Source organism: Paraphaeosphaeria sporulosa (genome assembly GCF_001642045.1).
Source record: "Paraphaeosphaeria sporulosa strain AP3s5-JAC2a unplaced genomic scaffold CC84scaffold_5, whole genome shotgun sequence".
Lineage (NCBI taxonomy): Eukaryota > Fungi > Ascomycota > Dothideomycetes > Pleosporales > Didymosphaeriaceae > Paraphaeosphaeria > Paraphaeosphaeria sporulosa.
In genome coordinates this window covers 2,964,594-2,986,341 of record NW_017253364.1, presented here as the reverse complement: position 1 = coordinate 2,986,341, position 21,748 = coordinate 2,964,594, and the positions used below count along the sequence as shown (strand labels likewise).

Genomic DNA, 21,748 nt, shown 5'->3' with positions numbered 1-21,748 from the left:
TAATTGCCAGCGTCGAGGGCGGCGCGAGGTGCCGCAGGATGTACGAGATAATGTACGGGGACGGGGAGACTGGCGGGCAGGTCGCAGCAACAGGCTGGCTGGCAGCCGTGGAATATGTAAATAAGAGCTTCACAGTCCGGCGCTGGGGTAGAGCCCTGACTTATTGCAGGCGCGGCTTGTCGACTGAGGGGAACTGTGCGCTGGTGGCGCCGCAGCTGATTTTCTAATTCGACGCGCTGTGCCGGATCTGTACGAAATCGCCCGTATGATTGAGCCTTTGCTGTGGGGGAATGGGTAGCGCAGGGGTTGCCAAAGCAGAGCCAGACATCACCGCATCGCTCGTCCTTCAGTACTGAAATCGGCCACAGAGCCTGCCATCGGCGTCCAGTCACCCACCGTCACACGCCCGCATCTCCCTTTGTTTACTTTTGTGCTCGACACCGGCCACGTCTGCTGTCAACAGGGCCCGCCCGACCACGGCTCTTGTGCGCACGGTTGTTGTGGCCTCAGCAGCGCGGTTCCAGGCTAATTCACCTCCAGCCCTCGAACAGGCATAGGCTTGCCGTCGCCCCCGCAGTTTGGACAGACCCTGAAACGCACACCGAGAGCCTCAGCGAGCAGCCGGCCACTCGTTGTTGTCACAGCAGCACCGTCGCCAGCGCGAACACTTGCAGCGCCGTCTGCCACTCACTCATGGCTTCTGCCGACGGACCCGACCATGTCCCCCGCTACGGAGGCTTTTCGCGCTTTGAGCTCGAGCTCGAGGTCCGTCCGAACCAGGCCCACGTGCTGCCCCTATTCATCACTGATCTCCCTTAGTTCGTGCAGTGCCTTGCCAATCCCGCCTATCTCAATTACCTAGCCCAGCAAAAAATCCTCGACAAACCCGATTTCGTGGCCTACCTCGGCTACCTCCAGTACTTCAAGGACCCGAAGTACTCTAGATTTCTCCAGTACGTGCTCACGGGCCCGATCGCCAATAGCGTAGATGACTGATCATGTGGTGCAGCCATCCTGGACCAACACTCCGAGCACTGCAGCTGCTCCAGCAGGAACGTTTCCGCACCGACATCTTGAATCCCGGCCTCTTTCAGTACATGACTGTGGAAGGCCTCAAGAACGCAGTTCCTCCCAACAACAAGGATTGAGCTGCGTCATCGCATTCCGGTCGACTTGGTCCTCTTCTATCAGAAACGTGGGACGACAGGCTTAGTCACCCAATAGCGCCCTGCCAGCGCTATTGGAGGAACTCTTGGCCCGGTTGATGTCAACAGAGGAAGGAGGCCATGGCCTCTTGTCAGGGGGACGATTGCGGAAGGTCAGTCGTGAGTAGCGGTGGGTTGTTGGCAATCAATGGGTCAGGGCCATGGTCAGGGCTGCGATCCAGGCTGGGATGGGTGAGGCTGATGTAGGCCTCGTACCTTGCTGGATGCGCTGTCTCTGGTCGATTTGGGAAACCCAACTGCATTGTCTCTCGGCTCAATGATATTTAGATGCGCTATCAATACACACTGCACATAGGCATGTCCGGTGCTTGCTGCGTTGTGCGTCTGGCGAACGTGGCTTTGCCTGCCGTTCCATGATCACAACATGTAATTTCATTACTCTTCCGAGACATTGAAACGACTCGCTATAGCCACCATTATGATCCAAACACTCGCAAGGGCCGGGTTTGGAGCTCGGCTAGCCGCCGGCCCATGGCGACACGGTGCCACGTGATGTTGATTGGCTGGGCCTAGCTCCGCCCCACGTCAGTGTTGTGTCGCAATCGCAACATAGCTTGACATCAGGGTACCCTCTTGCTTCTACCCTTCCCGGACTGCGTCTCTTCCACTATGAGAGGCATTGCCGAAGCAGAGTAAGCGTCTTCTCTCCAAATCGCGCCCAAGTACATGTCTGATCGTGTCTAGGAAACATTGGCGCCAGCTCGACGATTTCCACTCGCTCACAGACCTAAAGATAGCGGTATCTTCGCACAGAGAGCCGCAGATCACAGCTGGCTTGCGCTCCGTATGCTGGAAGGTACTCGGATTTGCGCTTGGTAGCTGAAAACAATACTAAGCGCATATCCAGATCTTCCTCCTCTTCAAAACCCTCGATCGCTCGTCATGGCCCGCCCGCATCGTGGAGTCGCGTTCCACTTACGCATCTCTTCGCTCGCACTACCTCCGAGGAATCGAATATCCGGATGAGTTGGGTTCCGCGGTCGATCCCCTCAGCGAACATGAAGAGGTATATTTACCTTCCGTCGCCTATCATGTCGCGTATTGACCTCTACTAAGCCTTGAAAGTCACCGTGGACAGCCCTCCGGTCAGACGAGACACTCCGCGCGGAGATCTTCCAGGATATCGAGCGATGCATGCCAGACAACGTATATTTCCGGCAACCAGCCACGCAAAACATGATGTTGGACACTCTGTTCGTGTGGTGCAAGATGCACCCGAACGTGGGATACCGACAGGGAATGCACGAGATACTGGCGCCGATACTATGGGTCATAGAAAGAGACGCAGTGGATATGGAAGGCACCGACAAGAAAGAAGCAGACCAGATAATGGTGGACATGCTCGACTCGAACTACATGGAGCACGATACCTTCACGCTGTTCTCGTTGATCATGCAGACCGCCATGTCTTTCTACGCACCAGCGGACCCTGACCTCTCTTCTAAGGAAACACCAATGCTTGTGCGATGCGCGAAAATCTTTGAACGTTATCTCCCAAAAGCCGACCCAGAGTTGGCTTCGCATTTGGTGAAGCTTGAGATTGTCCCACAAATATTCCTTCTGTACGTTTTGCTCTTCCACATCACAGATGTCACTAACATTACTCAGGCGCTGGATAAGGCTACTTTTCGGTCGCGAGTTTCCCCTCGACGATGTTCTAAACGTATGGGATGCGCTGTTCGCCATCGACTCCACCCTCGAGCTAGTCGATATGATTTCTGTCGCCATGCTGCTACGGGTCCGCTGGGATCTTGTGGCTGCAGATACAAATGAAGCATTTACGTTGTTGCTGAGATACCCTGAGCCCAGTGCACCTGCATACACATTCATCAAAGACGCGCTCTATCTCAGAGACCACCTAACACCCGAGGGTGGAGCAGAAATCATCTCGCGGTATGGGAAGAAGGCTCCGGTAATGGACGGGTCTCCTCCACCGGCTATACGACTGCCCTCATCACCATCCCTTAATTCGTCACATCGCTCGAGAAGCAGCATAGGGTCGCCCAGGGCGTTCGTGACCCAGCAGGGTGCAGGCATTGAAGCGCTCCTGCAGGGAGCAGCAAAGAATGTGCTTGAGCGAGGCTCGCAGTGGGGTGTCGGAAAAGCCATTCGCGATGCGGTTGGTGAGGTCAGAAAACATGCCGAGGCCATTCAGTCCGGCTCGCCTTCTACAACCATCTCTGGAAACACGACACCAAGGTCGGGTGGACGGGAATATCGGAAGCCAGCACAACCAGCAATACCCAACGCGAGACCTGTATTGGCACGTGCACAATCTGGAAATGCACTGAAGAAGATCGAGATTTTAGAAAGGAGGAGCAAGAATCTTGCAAAGATGCTGGAAAGCGCGGTGGGCGAGCTTTGGGATTACCATAAGGAGCGCAGCGAAGAGAGCAACGACTCCGCTCAGTCGAAGAAAAACTCGATAGAAGCGCTGAGCCTTGCGATTGCGAAAGTACAGTTTGTTCAAGTCTACCTTGAAGATTCATCGATACCGCTGCCGGTAGACGAAACAACTGAAGAAGCAGTGAGTTCCTTATCTTTCTACGGCAACGAGAAGATGCTTTCAAACATGAAGAAAACTTTACTAATCCTCTAGGCCACGGCCAGCGCAGCTGCCACCCTACTGTCACCGGAACCTACCGCTCCAGCAGCACTCCCCGAACGAACAGCAAGCGCCCCTCCGATTCCCAACGCATCACGACCCACGTCGTCTGGCTCAACCGCGCAGCCTCCTTCGCCTGCCCCGAACGCCCAACCTACCTCCCCGCAATTCCATACCTCACCACAACGATCATTTGCATCATCGAAACTTTCAGCCCAACCGCCACGCGCACGTCCTACGCTTGCATCCTCCAACTTCTCATGGATGCTTGGTCAGGACTCTACATCCGCGTCGTCGACCTTTGCGTCGAGTGCTGCCCATTCGGCATTCGCGTCAGACGAGAAGCGAAGGCTCAAAGGCAAAGGTTTCCTTTTCGGTGACGAAGATGAAGCCGAAGCACCGGTACCAGAGAAGAAAGGCAGTCGCGGCAGCCGAGGCAGCATCAGCAGCAGCAAGACGGGCAACAAGAATGGGAAGATCAAAGGGAAGGGCCAAGCGGAGGTCGAGGTCGAAGAGGAGGTCATTGATCTGGAGGATGTGGGCAAGAGAGACGCAGTGATGTGAGACCGATAGAGGAGGGCGATACCCAAAGCCATCTATACATATGTTCGAACTAGTAAGCATCACACTTCCTGCTTTTCCATTCACATCACTTCATTTGATCTCACTTCGCATGACACGTCACAATCTAGCTCGCAGGGACGCACGCAGTCCGCCAGAATTGTTTATTTGATTTACTTATTCATTCCATGAATCGAATCAGGCATCCAGATCAGAGCAAACAGCCCTCCATGCTCATCAACTATATGCCAAAGAGTGGAGACGAAGGGTATCGCATCTTGTTGTCGTTTTCGCATCGTGTGCGGCCGTAGGGACAGACAGTCAAATGCCGAGTATCAAGGACAAATGTGTCGAATCGAATTGTCTTTCAAGGAAAACGAACCGCCGTCATGGTGAAGAGACGTGGGGGATTTCTATGGAGATGTCAGCGCAAGGCTCGGAGGGTCAGGAGATGCGAGCGGGGAACACACATTTTCCACAGTTGCAGGCTCCCTGAGCGCAGCCGCAGTCGGCGCAGTTGCATCCAGCAGTTCCGCAGCCAGGCATGTTTGCTAAGAGTATTCTTTGGTTTGGGAGGAGAAAAAAAGGTATGTATGTGTGTACGTCTGTTGTTGTTGTTCGTTGCTGATGGTTGCTCAAAGGAGGGGTAGGCGGGGTCTTTATCTGCGCGCGCACGGCGCTCGGCACGCGCCGCTGCCTCTCACTGCGACGCCCAGCGTTACGGCGCTCTGCTCTGCGATTGGAGAACCGCACAGCAAGAGTGGGCTGCGCCAGGGCTGGCCGCCCGCACAATTCACTCAGGGCTCGCGCGTTGCCGCCTTTGGCGGGGGGCCCCACGGAACTTGCTCAAACAGGGATGGCTGGCGGAGGCGGCGCCTTTGCGGGAGTTGTGCGGTGCGAACTTTGGGTGGGAAAGCAAGCAAAAGGAGAGGGATTGCTGCGAGGCAGTTGGTGGCCAGTGGCGAGCTCGCGGGGAGTGACACACTGCCATCACGCATGGAGGAATCCTCGGAGGGCTGCTCGAGCAGTGGACTGCCGTTTCGACGAGGACGTCTTCGATATGGCAAGTGGATACCACCGATAACATATCGACGTCTAAACCCACCGGTCCGACGCTCAACGCGTCCGCGGCTTCTGGCAAGAGCTACTGTCCCTCGGTATGCCGTACGTGCCCTGCATGGAGTGCACCACACTACTGTACACGGGAGCAAATGTGTACCTGCCAAGTCAAGGGACTCAACAGAGCATCTGTTCTCCCGAGGACCGGATCTTTGTCTATGCTGTGTACAAATGAGTGCGGTTGACTGTACAGCTGATAGAAGCCAGCCGGGGCCGTCGGCCAAACAAGACTCCCGCGTTCTTACGTACCGCGAGTGCGGTTTCACTGTCACGTCACGTCACCTCACCTCATGCCATGGGCTAGGATGCAATGCCATATCGTGGCATGACATGAGCACATGTCCAGCGCGCAATAGCCAGGGCGTAGCTATAAACCTTGACCGAATGGAGGCTGTAAACATGCTACCTGCTCAGCTCCTCGGAGCTGAGCTGCACTTCCAAAGCACATGCCCATCATCCGTGCCTACACATGTGCACAGTATAGACAGGAGCATATCAACGCGACGTATTGCAACACCACAGCAAGGCATTTCGTGAGCCAAGCCCGACAGCCATTGCTCCCAACGCCTCGCCTCGGCTACCCACGGTCCTTGCACCCGATTCTCCAACTACACATGGATACTAACCACGCTTACACACCCAGCCTACCCTAACCCCATACCGCCGCGGCTGCAGCGGTATCCCTCACACAGCTGTGCCCACGCCGTGAGATCAGCGGCGCGGCAATGACAAGGGCACTGCGGGGTTTCGCCACTTGGTCGAGTTGACTGGCGACGAGGCACGGCAAGGCTGTGGAGACGGGGCCAGACTTCCTGTGACGTACTGTGTACGCACTGGAGCTGCCAAACGGAAACGGCGACGGATCGTGCAACCCAAGACATGATCCAAGTCTTGAGTCGTGTTCAAACGCACGTGTAATGTACCATGCCGCGCCCACTGTCAGCATCACAAAACACGCACAAGTCAAAGGCACATACGTATGTTCCAATAAAGGACCACGGGCCTGCGGCCGCCCGTTCAGGCAGCCGCTGCAGCGTGTATTAGATTCATTGGAGGCTTCGATCGCACTCGCGCTGCTGCCCGGCAGCGCACATCTCATCCTCCGACTCGCAGCGCCGGCTGTTGCCAGAGAGTAGAGTGTTTGTTCAAAAAGGTATATACAAAAATGGTGATGCAAAAGTAGTAGCAAGATGCGGATGCACAGAAGAACCTCCATGTGTCGTTGCCCGATGCCAGCGTTGAAGCCTGCCAAGTGACGTGTGCTCATTCGAACATGTCTCGGGAAGCGCTCATTACAAAGGTGAACCATGATTCCTCCTTGCTGTTCCTTAATGCCCCAGCGGGTTTTTAGTAAAGAGTTTGAAGAAGGGAAAATGTGTAAAGAATAGCGTAGAATGGTGACGGTGAAAAGACCCAGAATAACCCAAATATGGATCGCATCAGCACTTGACGGATCTTCTCAAAGCAACGGTGAGGGGGTATGACAAACGTAAAAGCAAGGAAAGCCCAGAATTCCAACCCAAAAGCCAGTATTTTCATGCCGCGTCGATGATAACATCGAAAACCGAGGAGTATCATGCGCGTCGTAGGCCTTTCGTGACCGATCAATATCAAGAAGAACGCCAATTCGGAGGTCGCCCCGGCTACATGGAGCCCATGGCAATCAATGCCTCGATAGCCTCACGCTCGGCGAGTTGGCCTCGGGGTCCAGTAACGCCAATAGATGCAGGAAGAGTGCCCGTAGTTCCACGGGATGCAGTGTAAGAAGCAGAATTAAGGGCCGGAGTGGGTGTCCTCGCGGCAAGGGATTGAGGCACAGATTGTGCAGAAGCTGAGCGGAAGGTGCGGGAAAGGTAGTTGTAGTCGCGGTAGACGGGGCGCGTGGGCTGGCGCTTCTGTCGAAGTGCCTCAGGTCCAACGGCAGACCAGTCCTCTTCGTCCGTCTCATCGTCCATGTCGTTGCCCAGATCCATTCCAGATGTGTCGGACTCGCTCGTCTCCGAGCCGTCCAGGGACATTTGGTCCGCCATGTCTTCATCGCGACTATCGGGGGAGCCAGCAGCCCAGCTTCCGACGAAGTCGTCGCGTCCATGACGTAAGTTCTTGGGTATGTGGAGACCAGCCTGGCTGTCCAAGCTCGCGGGAGGAGTCATGCCGTGGTGAGACGCGCCGTGCGCCCCGATAGGGACTCCCCTGTTCGCCTGCGACGAGTGTCCAGCCACGCTCCACCGACCCCAGCCAACCTTCTCAAACTTGACTTCGCCGTGAAGTCCGCCGCCAGCGCGATGTTCCAGCGCAGCAACGACCAACCTCCGAGCCTTGGAGGGCGGGAGGCCTGAGAAGCCGGGGACGGAGTGGGTGAGATGAGCCATCATCTCGCGGATGGGCATGGCGCCGTGGCCCAGAATAATTCCAGGCAGATGGTGTTTGGCCAGCATGATGGCGGTGATCTGGCGCGTCGCGTCCAAGCCCGCGAGCGCCTCCTTGGAGAGCGCCGGAGCAGGTTGGTCCTGCACGGCAGCGTGCTCGAGCGCATCGTCGAGGTCGATGTCCATGTCCCTAGACAGCGGCGAAGGCGACCTCACGGCGCCCGGCAGGCCAGGGCGGCCCTTTTGCGCCGGCAAGGTTGGCGAGATGGAGCTTGGAGGCGTCGGCATGGCGGAGGCGAGTCCGCCATCTTGTGGTATGGGTATATTTGCAGTGGCCGACCGGTTCGCGAAGGCGACGGCGAGGTTGGAGATGGGCTGGCGGGTTGCGACAGCAGCCATGGTTCCGGTCAGGCTTGCGGGATTTGGGACGGAATGACAGGAGCAGCTGACACGATGACTCAGGGAAGGCGCTGTCTGATCGAGGGCAGCAGCGCGCGAAGAAGTTGGCAGAGAGACAGCGAGGGCTGTCTACGGGGTATAAGGACGCGAGTACGGGCGGTTGCAGCGATTGTTGTTGTTGTTGAGCGCAAGCTGCAGCGAGTTGCTTGCTTGGGCGTTCCGAGGCGATCGGCGATGATCTGCGAGCGAGGACGGCCGGGTGCGAGCGACGGGGTGGTTGCGCGCGAGCAGGGAGGTTGACGACAGGTGAATGTGCGTCTTTGTTCGTTCAGGTATGCTATTCAAGTCTCTTTGCGAGGCAGTCAGTTCTTTGTGCGTTGCAGGTCTGACCAAGATGCAGGGCAGACAGGAGATGATAACGGAAGCCAGCTCGGTGCGGCCGCGCACCCCATTGGCCAGGCGCCGGGGCCCACTCAGGGAAGGGGCGACCGGGGTCGTGACGGCAGCCACAGTTGAGGCAGCGTCATGGTCTGGTGGTCATCTGCGCGCGCAGCCAACGCTTCGTGACCAAGCCACCGTCGGTCTCGGTGTGCGCTCGCAAAACAGGGCACGGCTCCCTCGACAGCCGCACGGCGCCGCTGCGACACGCTGCTGCTGGCACATCGTCGACGACTTCGCACTCGGCGGACGATGTGTGCGCGCACTCGATGCTGTCACGACGGGCGCACCTTCCGTGTCCAGCCGACTCATTGATTCAATCCACCCGTATCAACACCCGCCCCATGCCCCCCGTGCCCCAACACTATTGGCCTTATCTTGAGCGCGGGGTTCTCGCCTCCGAATTCGCTGGCGATGCGGCCTGAGAGCGCGAGGGGAAGCATGGAAACCACCGGAAGCGGCCTGTGTCGCTTCGGCTGACGATGCGCCTCATTCCGAGGGATAAGCAACGAAGGACGGCCCCCCACAAACACACGTGTCGCATCGCTGCAGCACATCCCGCAGAATCGCGCCGACGCTCTTCGAACAGGTGTTTTGGTCCCGCTTTTGCGTCCAACCTGCCCAAGCAATGCCTCCGCACTACGAAGAACGCACCGGCGTCTGGCTACAGGACGCCGGCCTGCCCTGCGCTCTGCTGTGCCCACGTGTCTCCAGTGTGCGGTACACCTGCAAAACCACATCTTCGCCGCCGAGAACTGTCCCAGCGCAACAATATGCAATTGCGCAATTATTCGTATGCGTGCAAGCCTGCTCAACCGTGATTGGCGCCGCCAACATATTTCCGTATGGCCTTGGCCCGATTAGTGCACCTCCAGCAACAACTGCGTGCCCAACTTACATCTTTTAGCACGTTGATCTGCTGCTGTGTGCGGAGGAACACGGCTCTGTACTGCTCCAGATTCTGCTGCACCACATCGTTGCGTGTGCTGCGGCCCTCGCAGATTGCTTTCATCTGAACCTCCATCTGCCGGCTGCGTTAGCGCCCACTTTAAGCAGCGGTCACGCATGTCTCATAGTACATACCTCCTTGCGTAGGAATGGCTTGCTGAGGCTGGTCTCGAACCCCACGTTGTCATATCCCTCAATGAGTGCGACTCCCAACGTCGTCGGAATGAATTCCTGTACTCCGCCAGTACCTCCTGCCCCATTCTGAGCTGCTGCACCTCCACGGCCGCCTCTGCCGCCGCGGCCGCGCCCTCGCCCTCGCCCTCGGCCACCACCTCGCTCGCCAGCACCTTGGTGGCCTGCACCCCCACCACCTCCTCCTTTGGGACGCGCAATAACGTACTCGCGCTCCTTGATCTTTGCAATGTGCTCGGCCATGGTCGCGTCAGTGCCAATGCCGTTGGCATCCATGAGCGCAATGAGCTCGGGTTCCGTCAAATAGCCCGGCGCTGTTGTCTGTCCATCGTGCATGGTTGCCTCTTTCGGCTCAAACGTCTCGCCCACGGTGTATCGGGGCAGATTCTGACTGCTTTCCCATTTGTCGTATGGGTAAACATCGAGATAGTTTCGTTCAATGACAGTAAGCCCGTGGACATGGAACGTCTCACCTCCATAGTCGATCTCGATATCTGTCGCTTCGCCCACGGCGTCTTCGGAACAGCAAGCGAGAAAGCGGCGCACGACAAATTCGTACACGCGTTTCTCGTTGTCGTTTAGTTGGGTTGGGGCAACGTAGTTCACCGGGTGGATCGGAGGGTGCGCTTTGTCGTTGTTGCGGCCGTTGCGAGGTTGGTTGAATCCGCCATTCATCAGGCCTGTAGCGAACGCGCCCCACCGGTTGTCCTGCTCTTGTCTCTGGATGATTCTTCGCAGGTCCATATCCTTGTCGAATTGGTCCGTCTCGGTACGTGGGTAGCTGATCCAACCCTTGGTGTACAAGTCCTCGGCAATCTTCATAACCTCCTGAGAGGTCATACGGAGGAACCTACTGCCCATCTTTTGAAGTTCGACTGTGGTGAGAGGCAGCGGCTTCCACTTTTTCGTTGGCTTCTTCTGCGTCTTGGTGACTTTGGCGTGCTTTGAGAGCAAGCATCTCTCGTATATGATGATGACCGCCATCCTGTCGAAAAGATGCCCTCTTCGCCAAGAGAACTTGACATTGATACTATCTTTTTCATGACTGACTCTGATATACCAGAAAGGCTCCGGAACAAAGTTGCGTACACGAAGATATCTGTCGACGACGAAACCAAGGGTGGGAAACTGACACGATCCATAACTGATCAGCTTCTTCTGCTCGCCTTGCTGAGGAAGCATCTGCTGTAGCGACAACGTTTGCATACGGGTGAAGGCTGCGCCTAGACGGAGATCAAGCTCGATTCGTGCCGCAACTGCGTTTGCTTGAGCTTCATCCAGCTGGATCGGCGTCCGAGCAGCTTGGATGATGTGCCTACAGTCGCCATCAGTGATGTTACTCCAGGTGCTGTCCACTACGTACGCTCTCTCTATGTTGCTGAATCTCGCCCGCCACACTTGCATGTTGGGGTTTGCTTTCAGTGCAATGTCTCGAATCTCAGTTCCGATGTGCTCTCCCTCCCTGTCGCAATCGGTCCAGATGAAAAGAATATCATTATATCTAGCCTGAGCTTCGATGTTGCTTGCGACAGCTTTCTTGTCTTCTGCAATCTGGGTAACGATTGGCGCGTCGAATAGATCCGATGGTGGACATGAATGCCATTTTCGATATCGTTCCTGAAAATCTTGGGCTTGGATGTGCCCCGCCACGCAAGTGAAGGTGACCGAAGATTGGCCCCATCGCTGGAAGTTGTAGTCGAATTTATAGTTCTTGACCCATTGTATGCCGCGAACATTTTCCTGGCGCTGTGTAAGACTCCTGCGGTCGTGGCAAGATCACGCACTCACTGCTCGAGGCTGGCCGCCGAGATGGTTGGCTACAGCCTTAGCTATCGACGGTTTCTCCGCAACGCACAGGATCCGCGCCATGTCTCCTCACCCCCCGATACACGACGGAAGTCTAGTCGGCGATCATGTGAAGACGCGTCGACCCATAGGAAGCGCGTCGGGCCATATGCACGGGCCTCCCTGGTCTCCCAGGTCCCACAAAAACAAGCGAGCGCGCTTTCCTTCAACGACAGATGATGACGCCATGTCTTCACCACGGTACACTGCGGTCATCGCTGCCACGCAACTCTAGCAGGACTTCAAATGCGAGAGGACAGCCGGTGCACCTCCTAAACATACACCACAATGCTAGATCTACGACCAACTTTGCGCGTGGCGCTGCCCGTTGTCAAAGCCCTCCCAGAATGCGCAGATTTCTCCAGGACCGTCTCGCCGTTTCTTCCGCAGCTGTATGACTTACCACAGAGGGTTTTCGACAATATCAACAACCTAGAAGCGCTTCAACACGTGTACCTCTCCACGAACCCCCTGATCACCGCACTCGGGTTTTCCCTGTTCCTCACGCCGATCGTGTTTATTGTCGCCGAAATCAACAAGAACTACTCGCAGGTAGATCGCCTGTGGAGCATATTGCCCGTTATCTACAACTCGCACTACGCGCTATGGGCGCACCTGTCAGGACTTCCCACGCAGCGACTGGACCACGTCATGGCCGTCACCATCTTGTGGGGCGCGAGGCTGACCTTCAACTACTGGCGCAAAGGAGGATACAGCGTCGGCTCTGAGGACTACAGATGGAACATCGTGAAAGACTACGCTGGTCCCGCTGCTATGTTTGTTCTCAACATCGTATTCATTTCACTGGCGCAGAATGTTAGTATTCAAGATCCATACACCAGACGCGCATGATACTTCAAGAGTCCATGCTGATTCACACCAGATACTTCTCTTTGCCATCACAACGCCGACCTACATCCTCCTTCTGTGCTCACGCCTCACCGGAGACGAGTTCACCTTCTACGATAGCATCTTCTCCAAGCTCATTTTCGCAATCGTACTGATCGAGTTCTTCGCCGACCAGCAACAGTGGAATTTCCATGGGGCCAAGAACGCGTACAAGGCAACAGCAAAGGTACCCAAGGAATACAGCTACACTCGCGAACAGCTCGATCGCGGTTTCAATACCAGCGGCCTCTGGGCATGGTCCCGCCATCCCAACTTTGCTGCCGAGCAGGGCGTGTGGTTGGCATTGTACCAGTGGTCTTGCTCTGAGTCGGAGACATACGTCAACTGGTGCTTTGCGGCCGCGCTCTCCTATCTGATTCTCTTTCAGGCCAGCACCTGGCTCACTGAGTTGATCAGTGCGAAGAAGTACCCGGACTATAAGCTCTACCAGGAGCGAGTTGGCAGGTTCTTGCCTAAGATTGCTACTGGAGGCATGGACGCGCCCACAGCCAATGTCAACGCGGTTAGTCAGAAACAACAAGACACTCGCAAAAATGTCAAAGCTACTGGAAGCACAAGAAAAAGGTGAACTTTACGCGACAACGCATCGAGCTTATTCCGACGGCGGTAAATGCGTCTCAAGCCCGACTTTGGGTTTGGTGACCACGTCAGGAACACACAACATGTCACTGAGCGGACATGCTTGCGATGAGATCAAATCTCAGGAGGAGGACGGTTGGAATCGGGTCTAAGATGATTCTTATATCATGAACAATCTCAGCCCTACTACATAATATTGTCAATATAATTACCTATTCCATCCCACACTGTGCAACACGCTCCGCGAAACATTGTATACCGTCCCGAGGGCACATTCGACTGCCCTCCATTACTATGTGTTCATACATTTCGATAACAAGCGCTGGATGCCTCTCCCGAAAAGCCTCGGCTCAATGAAGGTGCCTGCCCTTGCTAGTAGGCGCGCTCACAAGACCTCCCCAAAGTAGGCTAGCAGCTCCGAAGAGGTGCCTCTGATTACCACATTTGGAGAAGGGGATTTCGACGTCATCGAACCAAATGAATGGCGAGACGAGCCTATTTGGTTGTATTTTTCTGCATGGAAAATATCCCGCATGGTTTGCTCCAGATTATGCCACTTATCACCATAACATCAGATCCAACATGGCCCCGTTATTAAGAATATCAGTACTATGGAGCAAACGATATGAATAGCCGAATCAACTCACAAGGAGTGTTGTAGCGACTAATGGGAGGCTGTGAATTCAACGAAGAACAACTACATGACTCTTGTCTACACCAATTCCATGATACTCCGCCTACCTCCACCAATGGCGGTGAATTTACCCCACATTTTGTCCCATTCTCACTTCGAATCGAGCGGGGTCTCCACAATGGACTTTGCTACGATGCCACCATCCTTGCTGGGTGCGCTCTAATGTAGCTCCAAGCGTAGAGATTTTCGTCGGTATACAAAAGCCCTCGGCGGCCAGCAAGTACAGTCGACTTAAGCACGATCAATAGCTGCAGGTTTCTCGCCTCTATCGAAACATTGAAGCTGTTGAAAATGTTCTTCTCGATACCCCGTCTACTGACAGCAGGCCTGTTGGCCTCTGTGATCCCTGCACATACCATCAGTAGAACAGAGAGGTTCCGTACTGTAGTCACTACTGACATGGAGCAAGATGACTTGGCCTCGCTCGTCCGATACGTTCTATACACCAATGAACTCGACACCGAAGGCATAATCTACACATCCAGCAAATATCACTGGGCTGGCGACGGTAAAAACACGAAGTTCTTCCTGCCAAATCGCGAGTACAATACTTCTCAGACATCGTGGCGCTGGACCGGGACACGAACAATTGAGGACATCCTCCTAAAGGCATATGCCGAGATATACCGCAACCTACTTGTTCACGACTCAGCATACCCTACACCAAATGATCTTTTGTCCAAGGTCAAAATTGGCAACATTGTTTTCGAGGGAGAGATGGACCAAGATACGGACGGCTCCAACCTAATCAAGTCATTGCTTCTCGACAACGACCAACGAACTCTCTACCTCCAAGCCTGGGGCGGAACCAACACCATCGCCCGCGCCCTCAAATCCATTTCCGAACAATACGCCCACACCGCGCAATGGCTGCATCTCCAAGCCTCCGTCTCCCGCAAGGCCGTCATCCTCGCCAGCGGCTTCCAAGACGAAACCTACGCCGCCTACATCGCGCCCAACTGGCCCGCCCTCCGCGTGGAAGACTTCTCAACGGCCTACAATACCTGGGGTTTCAACTGCAACAAGGGGCAAGGCAATGTCCGCGGCCTACCAGATCAACATGAATTCTTCACCGGCGCTTGGATCAAAGCAAACATCCAGATCGGCCCGCTTGGACGGCTGTATCGCTCGTGGCTCGACGGGCAGCATACACCCGGTGACCAGCTCGACGTCTTTGGAAACTACACGCTGGCGGCGGCGCCGGGCACGTGGTGCAAGCCGCTCGGGCCGTACGACTTCCTGTCCGAAGGCGACAACGTGGCGTTCAACCCGCTGCTGACGACCGGGCTCCAGGATGCTAGCAATCCGGCACTTGGGGGTTGGGGCGGCCGCTCGAAGCTGAATAGCTCGACGCCTGAGCTGTGGCAGCTGGTGGTGACCGAGAAGGCGGCGAACGGGAGCGAGGTCAAGGACTGGACGACGAATCGCTGGGTGGAGGCGGCGTCGAATGATTTTGCGGCGAGGATGCAGTGGGGGCTTACATCGAAGTATCAGCAAGGGAATCACGCGCCCCAGGTGAAGATTGTGGGTGGCGCGAAAGTGAGGGCGAAGGCGGGGGAGACTGTCAAGCTGGCCGCTCGTGTGAGTGACCCGGACCGGGACGCGGTTACTGTGTCCTGGTGGCAGTATCTCGAAGAGGGTACGTATCCGGGTGAAGTCGCCGTCACGAGCGATAAGCGTAGAGATGCGAGTGCAATGGTGCCGGCGGATGCGAAGTCGGGGCAGACTATCTCAATTATTGTGCAAGCGACTGATGACGGGGATTTCCCGCTGACGCGCTACGATCGCGTCATCATCACTGTCAAGTAGACCAGCTACGTATCAATATACTGATGGAGCTTATTATAGGCTATGAAACATGGACATAAAATCCAGGTTGCACAGGCATTGCGCTCCATCAGTGCAAATTAGACGTTTCCAGTGACTTGTCATTGCATGGACTGCTCTTTTGTCTTGCCCGCCATCTTTTCCTGCCGTCAGAACATTGCACCCCTTGTTTTCTAACCCTGCTTGGTAACAGGGACGATATCTGGCATCACACCGCAGCGAGTTCTCTCTTAGCGTTCTGCAGCGGCTGGCGAGAGCACGTAAAAGCTTCCCAATCGAACTAGATCTATGTGCTTCTTGGGACATCAGCAGTGGAAACATGCTTCCGTGATCTTATTTGTACCTTTTTACCGCGCCATTTCTCATATTTTTGAGGTCGAGTATGAGAACAAAGTCCCTACAGACAGAGCCTCTCTAGCATGCACTTGGCAACCAAGGTTTGCGACACTCGCCCAAAGCAAAACTTCCATAGTCGATATACGCAGTAAATGGTGTTAACGTCATCCTCAGACAACCACAGGAAAGATATGAAAGCTTGCTTGCAGTCAAGCCTGTTTTGGTTGGAAACCACGCCAGACGCTTGTTGTCGGTTCAACGGATGGAAGCTGCAATTGAGGTGCGACATGACCTGGCAGCAGATGAACTGTGGGCCTTGGCGTAGACTGCGCGGGCGAAGCCAGGTCTGAGGATGGAAGGCGTTCGTTCGATAATAGCAGGGCGAGTCGCACGTTACGCGCAGTACCATCTTTTCCCAAAATCACGAGTCCCGTTCAAGCCACCACCACCCTCCGCGACAATCCAAGGCATTTGCTTTTCCCACTCCTTGCATCGCGCCACTCAAGTGCACCCACGAGGCCGCGTCACACAACCCCAACCGCGACCCACAATCCAAATCCAACCTCACCTACACGCAGACCACGCGTTCGTCCTCCCATGCCGTTCGAACTGGTGGCCATAGCCACATTCATTTCCTAGAGCCAGGTCTCGATTTAAGCATATCTCTTTCCGCAGCAGCTAATCTCGCGTGCGATGGTCCGGGGTCGAGGGGGAGTACAAGGGCCACGCGGCCTCGTGCGACTACGCCATCGCCCTGCGCCGCCGGTTCATTCGCATGCCGAAATGATGCGGGGTTAGGTTGAGGTTATTTTGACGTGCGTGCTGGGTTGTGCGGACGTTGAGAGGAGCTGGAAATGTTGAGATTGGGGTTTGCAATGTGGTCTGTTGTTGGGACGTCGTGGTGGTAGCCCATGATTTTGACAAGGCGCTAGTGCATGCATGGAAGGAACGAAAGGTGGCGGCGGACGTCCACAGATTCCATGGAGGCTGCTAGTTCAAGTATGAAACCCAGATGCATACCCTTCGAAGGCCATCCCAGCAACACGATCAAACAGCGAAGTTGCAAAGCGAACGACTCAAGATTCACAGCACATGCCCACCCAATGCTCGATCACTGATAGCCTGATAGGGGTGGAAGCAATTGAGAAAAGCAAAAACCTACAGAGCACATGTCACGGCACGAGAGAAGGGTTTTAGGTCAAGTTCTTTCTGCATTGTCTACTACAATCTACCGCACATCCATTACATCTCCACACCACCCCTTTTCTATCGAACCAGAGCGCTAATCATGCAAAGTCATAGCCTGCCGGAAGACAGGCTCAGTTGAAGATGACATTTACAAGAAGAGAGCAGCGAAAGCACCAACACCGGCAACGAAGCCAGCGGCGTTGTTGAGGGAAGCCGCACCAGTGAAGTACTCAGTAGGAGTAGGCTTGGTGGGGTATCCAGTACCAGCGGGAGCAGTGCCTGCGGGAGGGGCAGGGACGTAGCCAGTACCAGCGGGAGCGCTGGGGTAAGGAGCCGAAGGAGCAGGGGCGCTGGGGTAAGGAGCCGAGGGAGCAGTGCCAGCCGGGGGGGCCGGGGCGTAGCCAGTACCGGAGGGCTTTCCGGGGACGTAGGCTGAAGGAGTAGGGTAAGGAATGGTCACAGTTACGGTGGTCTGAGTGGTGCACTCACTGCTGGGCGAGGGAACCTCAGGGACGTAGCTGGAGGGCGCGGGGGTCTCGACAGACGAGGGGACCTCGTAGCCGGGCTTGGAGCTGGACTCAGCAGGGACCTCCGGGACGTAGCTGGAAGGAGCAGGAGTCTCGACGCTGGAGGGAACTCCGTATCCAGGGACGTAGGGGGTCTCGCTGGGCTTGGTGACCGAGCTGCTGACCTCGGGGGTCTCCTCGCCGTACGAGGGGACGGTGGAGGAGGCCTCAACGGGGGTGGACGAGGCAGAGTAGACCGGCACCTCAGGGGTGGGGGTCACAGCCGGGTAGGAGACGGCAGGGGTAGTCTCCTCACCGGTGCCGTAGCCAGCACCATAGTTGGGCTGTCCGTAGCCGGAGCCGTAGCTCGGGGCCGCAAGGACGGCGGTGAAGAGAGTAGCAGCAATGAAGGAGCGCATGTTGGCTGATTGATTAAGTAATAGAACTTGTTGGTAGGAGAGAGTTGGTTGGTGGGTTGGCGGGAGGTATTATTAATGATAGTATAAGTTGGTAAACGATTGGACGACCGAAAGGTCAGGTAGGACTTGAGCTCGTAGATTGGCTTGAGGGAAGTGAGGAAAGAAAGCGAGGGCGAGCGCGATGAATCTTATGTAGCGTAGGGAGATTACGGGCGCCGCGGTGCGGCCGGACACAGGCGCCCCATTCGAAAGGAGAGAAACAGCGGGCACCAGGGGGAAACGGATTTCGGGCCATGCAAGTGGGCTTGGCGGTGCATTGGCTAGCGCAGTAACCATGCAATCCTGAAGCACGGTCGTGGTCGGTGGCCAGTCGATGGGCTCGAGCCCCTGATGCTACGCCGAGAAAGGCAGTTCTGGCTGGCGATGTGCACAGTGGCGGTCGTATTTCCAGATGAACGAGGGTGCGCGAAAGGGCCGCCGGGTGCTGAGTCGAGCCTCGTTGATTGCAGCGTGCTGGCTGCTCAGCCGGGCGGCTATTGTGAAAGTCTGGGTGCCTATGGCGCTCGTCGACGAGATGCACCGAGCACGGCGCATAGATGACTCGCCGGGCGCCCTCCACATCTGGTGTGTTGGCGGTGGCGCTGGGATGTGGAGGCCAGGCCGGCTCCGTGTGTCGTTGGTGTTGTTTGCTGGCTGCGCTTTGGCCGAACGCGGTCACGGGTCGGCTAAGTTGCGGCCGGCGCGTGCGCCTCACAGCGCGTCGAGGTGCAAGTGACGTGAAGATGCAAACATGGAAACAGCACGGAGGCCAGCCTGTTGATCATTGCTCACGTTCGGGAGATGCAGCTCTGTCAGTGTCCACTGCCGGCTGCCTCTCTCCACCGGCGTCGCGAATCGCCAAACGCACCGGTCCTCTCTGCCTTGCGCCCACGAGGATGCCGTCCGGAGCAGTTTCGACGGAGATTTACCATCGTGGCCGTCTGCATCTTCGCGACCGCGCGTGGTGGCAGCGCCCTCGACGCCGTTGTCGCCTCCGCAGCTCGTGACCGCCATTCCCCAGGGCGACTTCAAGCTTCTGCACGCCCGCCACCGAGTCACACAACGCGCGACACGCTGGGTCCTCCGCCAGACCCGCTCAAATCGATAAACACCATGACAAGCATCGCGCGCACGTTTGGTGGAGATTAAGCATGGCTGCTCGTTGTAAGGCTAACCATCCATTTGCATTCGCTTGCCTGTTTGGGATGAAGCTTCTTGCTCCTGGACGAAAAGGCGCCGAGCCTCATTTCGCTTGTTGACCTCTCTGGTTGCGTCCCTCGTGCGTCGTGCAGAAAGGCGGGGAGCACCAGTTGTTCCTCACCGCCGCACATTGCACCTTGTTTCAGCCGTTGTGCCTGCACGACAGCTACTCGAATGTCAGGTTCGTCCAAGCCCGTACGCCTGAGAGTGCTGCTGGTGTACATATCCTCGTGCGCACACAGCACGGCCAGTTGACAACGTCCACCATCAAATGGGGCTTGCGATCGAGAACGCCATCGCCCCGGTGCGCATCGCCCAGAAGGAGTGTTTCCCCTGCCAAGGAGCGTCGATCATGGCCTTATCGGAGCGCTTATTTGATATCAGGCTGTTTATGGGTCTCGGGACGAACGCTTTAGGCGACGCGAAATACGACAATAATCCTTCCGTTCGCTTGATATTGTGCAACGGCCCATTGGACGGTCGAACTGCTTGCTTGGGTTTGGACGTGCGCATTGAGTTCATCTGCCTCTTTCCGCGGCTTGTTATAGGAGACGCTATGGCACCGTTCCATTTCGCCATCGAAGTCAGGGTTCTCTAATGTCGTCCCTTCGACATGTCGAAGCGCCGAACTCTGGACCCGAGTACGCATTGCATCCAGTATTCACCGATCTTCTCCCTATATTCCAACCCTTCCGACAACAAACAATCGCCGACCCTCTGTCCACTTTTCGACACCTTTGTCTGCGCACGCGATCGACATGCGGCCTTGCGTGATTCGCCCACGACAGTCCAGTATGCTCAGGTCTCAGCCGCACCGTTCTTCCGCACGAATCGAATTTTGAAACATTCCGTCCCAATCCGCTGCCGATCTCACACAATCATTTGAAACGTCGATGTATCGTGGACAAATTGCGCTGTCAGATTTTGTCTGCGGATGGTTCAGCTACACGGATCTTGATATGCCATGCGCGCCCGCACCAGTCCTTGGACCACGAAGGTTTTCGCACCCAGAGGAGCGGGCCAATCTACGTTGTTACTCATGTAGCAATCGCCCTCCCGTCTCGCCGGAGTCGATGTGCGTTTGCATTACTTTTCTCCCCTCCACAATCGGGTATCGCACTGTATCTCAAATCAGGTAGGTATTATGCGTTTCCTTCCGTCTCAGTCGTCGCTGGTCTGACCGAATGCGTCCATCTGGATCTTTTGGGTGCCATCCGAAAATGTTTCGAGTTTTCTACATAATCTTGACAGAATCCATTCCTTCGAGTCCAACAGCTTCATCCATCACGACAGTCTATGCTCCTTTTCATATCCCGACTGCGGTGCCACAGTTTCTCAGCCTACGGCGATGTCCTCGTACGCCCGTTCCACCTGTCCGAATTTTACCGCCAGAAGCAGGCCCTGTCTTGCGATACCTAATGGTCGATCACACAACATACCACTTAGCGCTTGGTGTACCGGATTCGAATGCCAGAGACCTACGTATTCTGCATGATCTTAGAGCTGCGACCTGCCTGCGTGATGTAGGAGACTTCCTCGCTTGGCTTGTCCACCACACCCCCCTTGGATCCATGTACTCTGCTTGGATTGATTCGCCACTTAATCCTGTGAAGCCGCGCGTAACATCGATTCGAGTCTTGGAAAGGAGACCTGCAAATCTAGGCATTCCAATTCTAATGATTTTCAAATGCATCACAAGTCAACTCTGTTCGCATACAAGAACCTCCATCCGGAATGCTTGTGAGGTCGACAATCCAACAGCGCTGCCACGATATTGTCTTCAGCCTTTGAGCGGGCTACTATCAACCAGATAATCTGGACATGCTTGTTGCGACGTTTCCTGCATGTCTACGGACTAACCTTCATGTTCATACCAAAAATAACTGACGATTAAGGTAACATTTGCCGAGGAACGAACAGCTCCATCCAGATCCGAAACACCTCCGTTCACGCCCAAAGATGCTCTCGAAAACCTTGGAACATTCCTCTACGTAAGCTTCGCACGCAATATGCTCATATTTCCGTGGTTCCGCACCAGCAAAATCAGGCCTGTTCAAGACGAACAAACTGCGTCCCGTCTTCCACATCTCCATACCAGTAACGATGAGAACATCGCCCATGCGATATCAACGAGTTCCGGTCCCAAGATGCCCAGACCGGTCCTGAACCTGGTCAGGCGCCGTGTGGCCATCTCGAATATTCCTAAACGAAAACATTATTCCTTCCCACGGCATCCAATCAACCGCTTCCGGCAAAATCGCATGTCGTTGTCGTGGCTTGTATCACACGCACACAGCACCTCCGACGGATATGCGCCCATCTGCGCTCGTGAGGGTGTACTCATAACGC

At 55.7% G+C, this 21,748-nt stretch overlaps 12 protein-coding genes across 12 annotated transcripts; 7 read left to right on the top strand and 5 right to left on the bottom strand.

Moving 5' to 3' along the window:
- Positions 1-300: 300 nt before the first annotated feature.
- On the top strand, positions 301-1,630 carry CC84DRAFT_1164754 (SOH1-domain-containing protein). Its single transcript, XM_018178552.1, has 3 exons — positions 301-765; positions 820-953; positions 1,010-1,630. The coding sequence occupies exons 1-3, from the start codon at positions 694-696 to the stop codon at positions 1,146-1,148; spliced, it is 345 nt and encodes a 114-aa protein (XP_018036861.1). The 5' UTR covers positions 301-693; the 3' UTR covers positions 1,149-1,630.
- A 205-nt stretch (positions 1,631-1,835) lies between these two features.
- Positions 1,836-4,395, top strand: CC84DRAFT_1187376 (RabGAP/TBC; the record flags this gene model as incomplete). The annotated part of the gene is made up of 6 exons (XM_018180924.1): positions 1,836-1,858; positions 1,911-2,022; positions 2,074-2,232; positions 2,292-2,788; positions 2,835-3,753; positions 3,826-4,395. The coding sequence occupies 6 exons, from the start codon at positions 1,836-1,838 to the stop codon at positions 4,393-4,395; spliced, it is 2,280 nt and encodes a 759-aa protein (XP_018036860.1).
- Positions 4,396-4,666: 271 nt separating this feature from the next.
- CC84DRAFT_770651 (uncharacterized protein) lies at positions 4,667-6,104 on the top strand. Its single transcript, XM_018187370.1, has 2 exons — positions 4,667-4,983; positions 5,034-6,104. The coding sequence occupies exons 1-2, from the start codon at positions 4,937-4,939 to the stop codon at positions 6,046-6,048; spliced, it is 1,062 nt and encodes a 353-aa protein (XP_018036859.1). The 5' UTR covers positions 4,667-4,936; the 3' UTR covers positions 6,049-6,104.
- CC84DRAFT_765620 (uncharacterized protein) lies at positions 6,105-6,987 on the bottom strand. Its single transcript, XM_018187364.1, has one exon. It carries the CDS (start codon positions 6,818-6,820, stop codon positions 6,161-6,163), a length of 660 nt encoding a protein of 219 aa, XP_018036858.1. The 5' UTR covers positions 6,821-6,987; the 3' UTR covers positions 6,105-6,160.
- On the bottom strand, positions 6,774-8,451 carry CC84DRAFT_771002 (uncharacterized protein). Its single transcript, XM_018187372.1, has one exon. The coding sequence runs from the start codon at positions 8,277-8,279 to the stop codon at positions 7,155-7,157; it is 1,125 nt and encodes a 374-aa protein (XP_018036857.1). The 5' UTR covers positions 8,280-8,451; the 3' UTR covers positions 6,774-7,154.
- Positions 8,452-9,474: 1,023 nt separating this feature from the next.
- Positions 9,475-11,726, bottom strand: CC84DRAFT_1196500 (prokaryotic type I DNA topoisomerase; the record flags this gene model as incomplete). The annotated part of the gene is made up of 5 exons (XM_018181467.1): positions 9,475-9,567; positions 9,616-9,741; positions 9,801-11,172; positions 11,221-11,597; positions 11,646-11,726. 5 exons carry the CDS (start codon positions 11,724-11,726, stop codon positions 9,529-9,531), a joined length of 1,995 nt encoding a protein of 664 aa, XP_018036856.1. The 3' UTR covers positions 9,475-9,528.
- CC84DRAFT_765693 (DUF1295-domain-containing protein) lies at positions 11,627-13,677 on the top strand. Its single transcript, XM_018187367.1, has 2 exons — positions 11,627-12,518; positions 12,586-13,677. The coding sequence occupies exons 1-2, from the start codon at positions 11,991-11,993 to the stop codon at positions 13,177-13,179; spliced, it is 1,122 nt and encodes a 373-aa protein (XP_018036855.1). The 5' UTR covers positions 11,627-11,990; the 3' UTR covers positions 13,180-13,677.
- CC84DRAFT_765835 (DUF1593-domain-containing protein) lies at positions 13,678-16,046 on the top strand. Its single transcript, XM_018187368.1, has one exon. The coding sequence runs from the start codon at positions 14,176-14,178 to the stop codon at positions 15,691-15,693; it is 1,518 nt and encodes a 505-aa protein (XP_018036854.1). The 5' UTR covers positions 13,678-14,175; the 3' UTR covers positions 15,694-16,046.
- A 980-nt stretch (positions 16,047-17,026) lies between these two features.
- Positions 17,027-18,458, bottom strand: CC84DRAFT_765646 (uncharacterized protein). The gene has a single exon (XM_018187365.1). It carries the CDS (start codon positions 18,158-18,160, stop codon positions 17,384-17,386), a length of 777 nt encoding a protein of 258 aa, XP_018036853.1. The 5' UTR covers positions 18,161-18,458; the 3' UTR covers positions 17,027-17,383.
- CC84DRAFT_770821 (uncharacterized protein) lies at positions 17,852-18,626 on the bottom strand. The gene is made up of 2 exons (XM_018187371.1): positions 18,222-18,626; positions 17,852-17,896 (listed from the first exon to the last, which is right to left on the bottom strand). The coding sequence occupies exon 1, from the start codon at positions 18,494-18,496 to the stop codon at positions 18,233-18,235; it is 264 nt and encodes an 87-aa protein (XP_018036852.1). The 5' UTR covers positions 18,497-18,626; the 3' UTR covers positions 17,852-17,896; positions 18,222-18,232.
- Positions 18,612-19,348, top strand: CC84DRAFT_1176476 (uncharacterized protein; the record flags this gene model as incomplete). The annotated part of the gene is made up of 2 exons (XM_018180228.1): positions 18,612-18,784; positions 18,961-19,348. The coding sequence occupies 2 exons, from the start codon at positions 18,612-18,614 to the stop codon at positions 19,346-19,348; spliced, it is 561 nt and encodes a 186-aa protein (XP_018036851.1).
- Positions 19,349-20,290: 942 nt separating this feature from the next.
- Positions 20,291-21,414, top strand: CC84DRAFT_770564 (uncharacterized protein). The gene has a single exon (XM_018187369.1). It carries the CDS (start codon positions 20,584-20,586, stop codon positions 21,211-21,213), a length of 630 nt encoding a protein of 209 aa, XP_018036850.1. The 5' UTR covers positions 20,291-20,583; the 3' UTR covers positions 21,214-21,414.
- Positions 21,415-21,748: the final 334 nt, after the last annotated feature.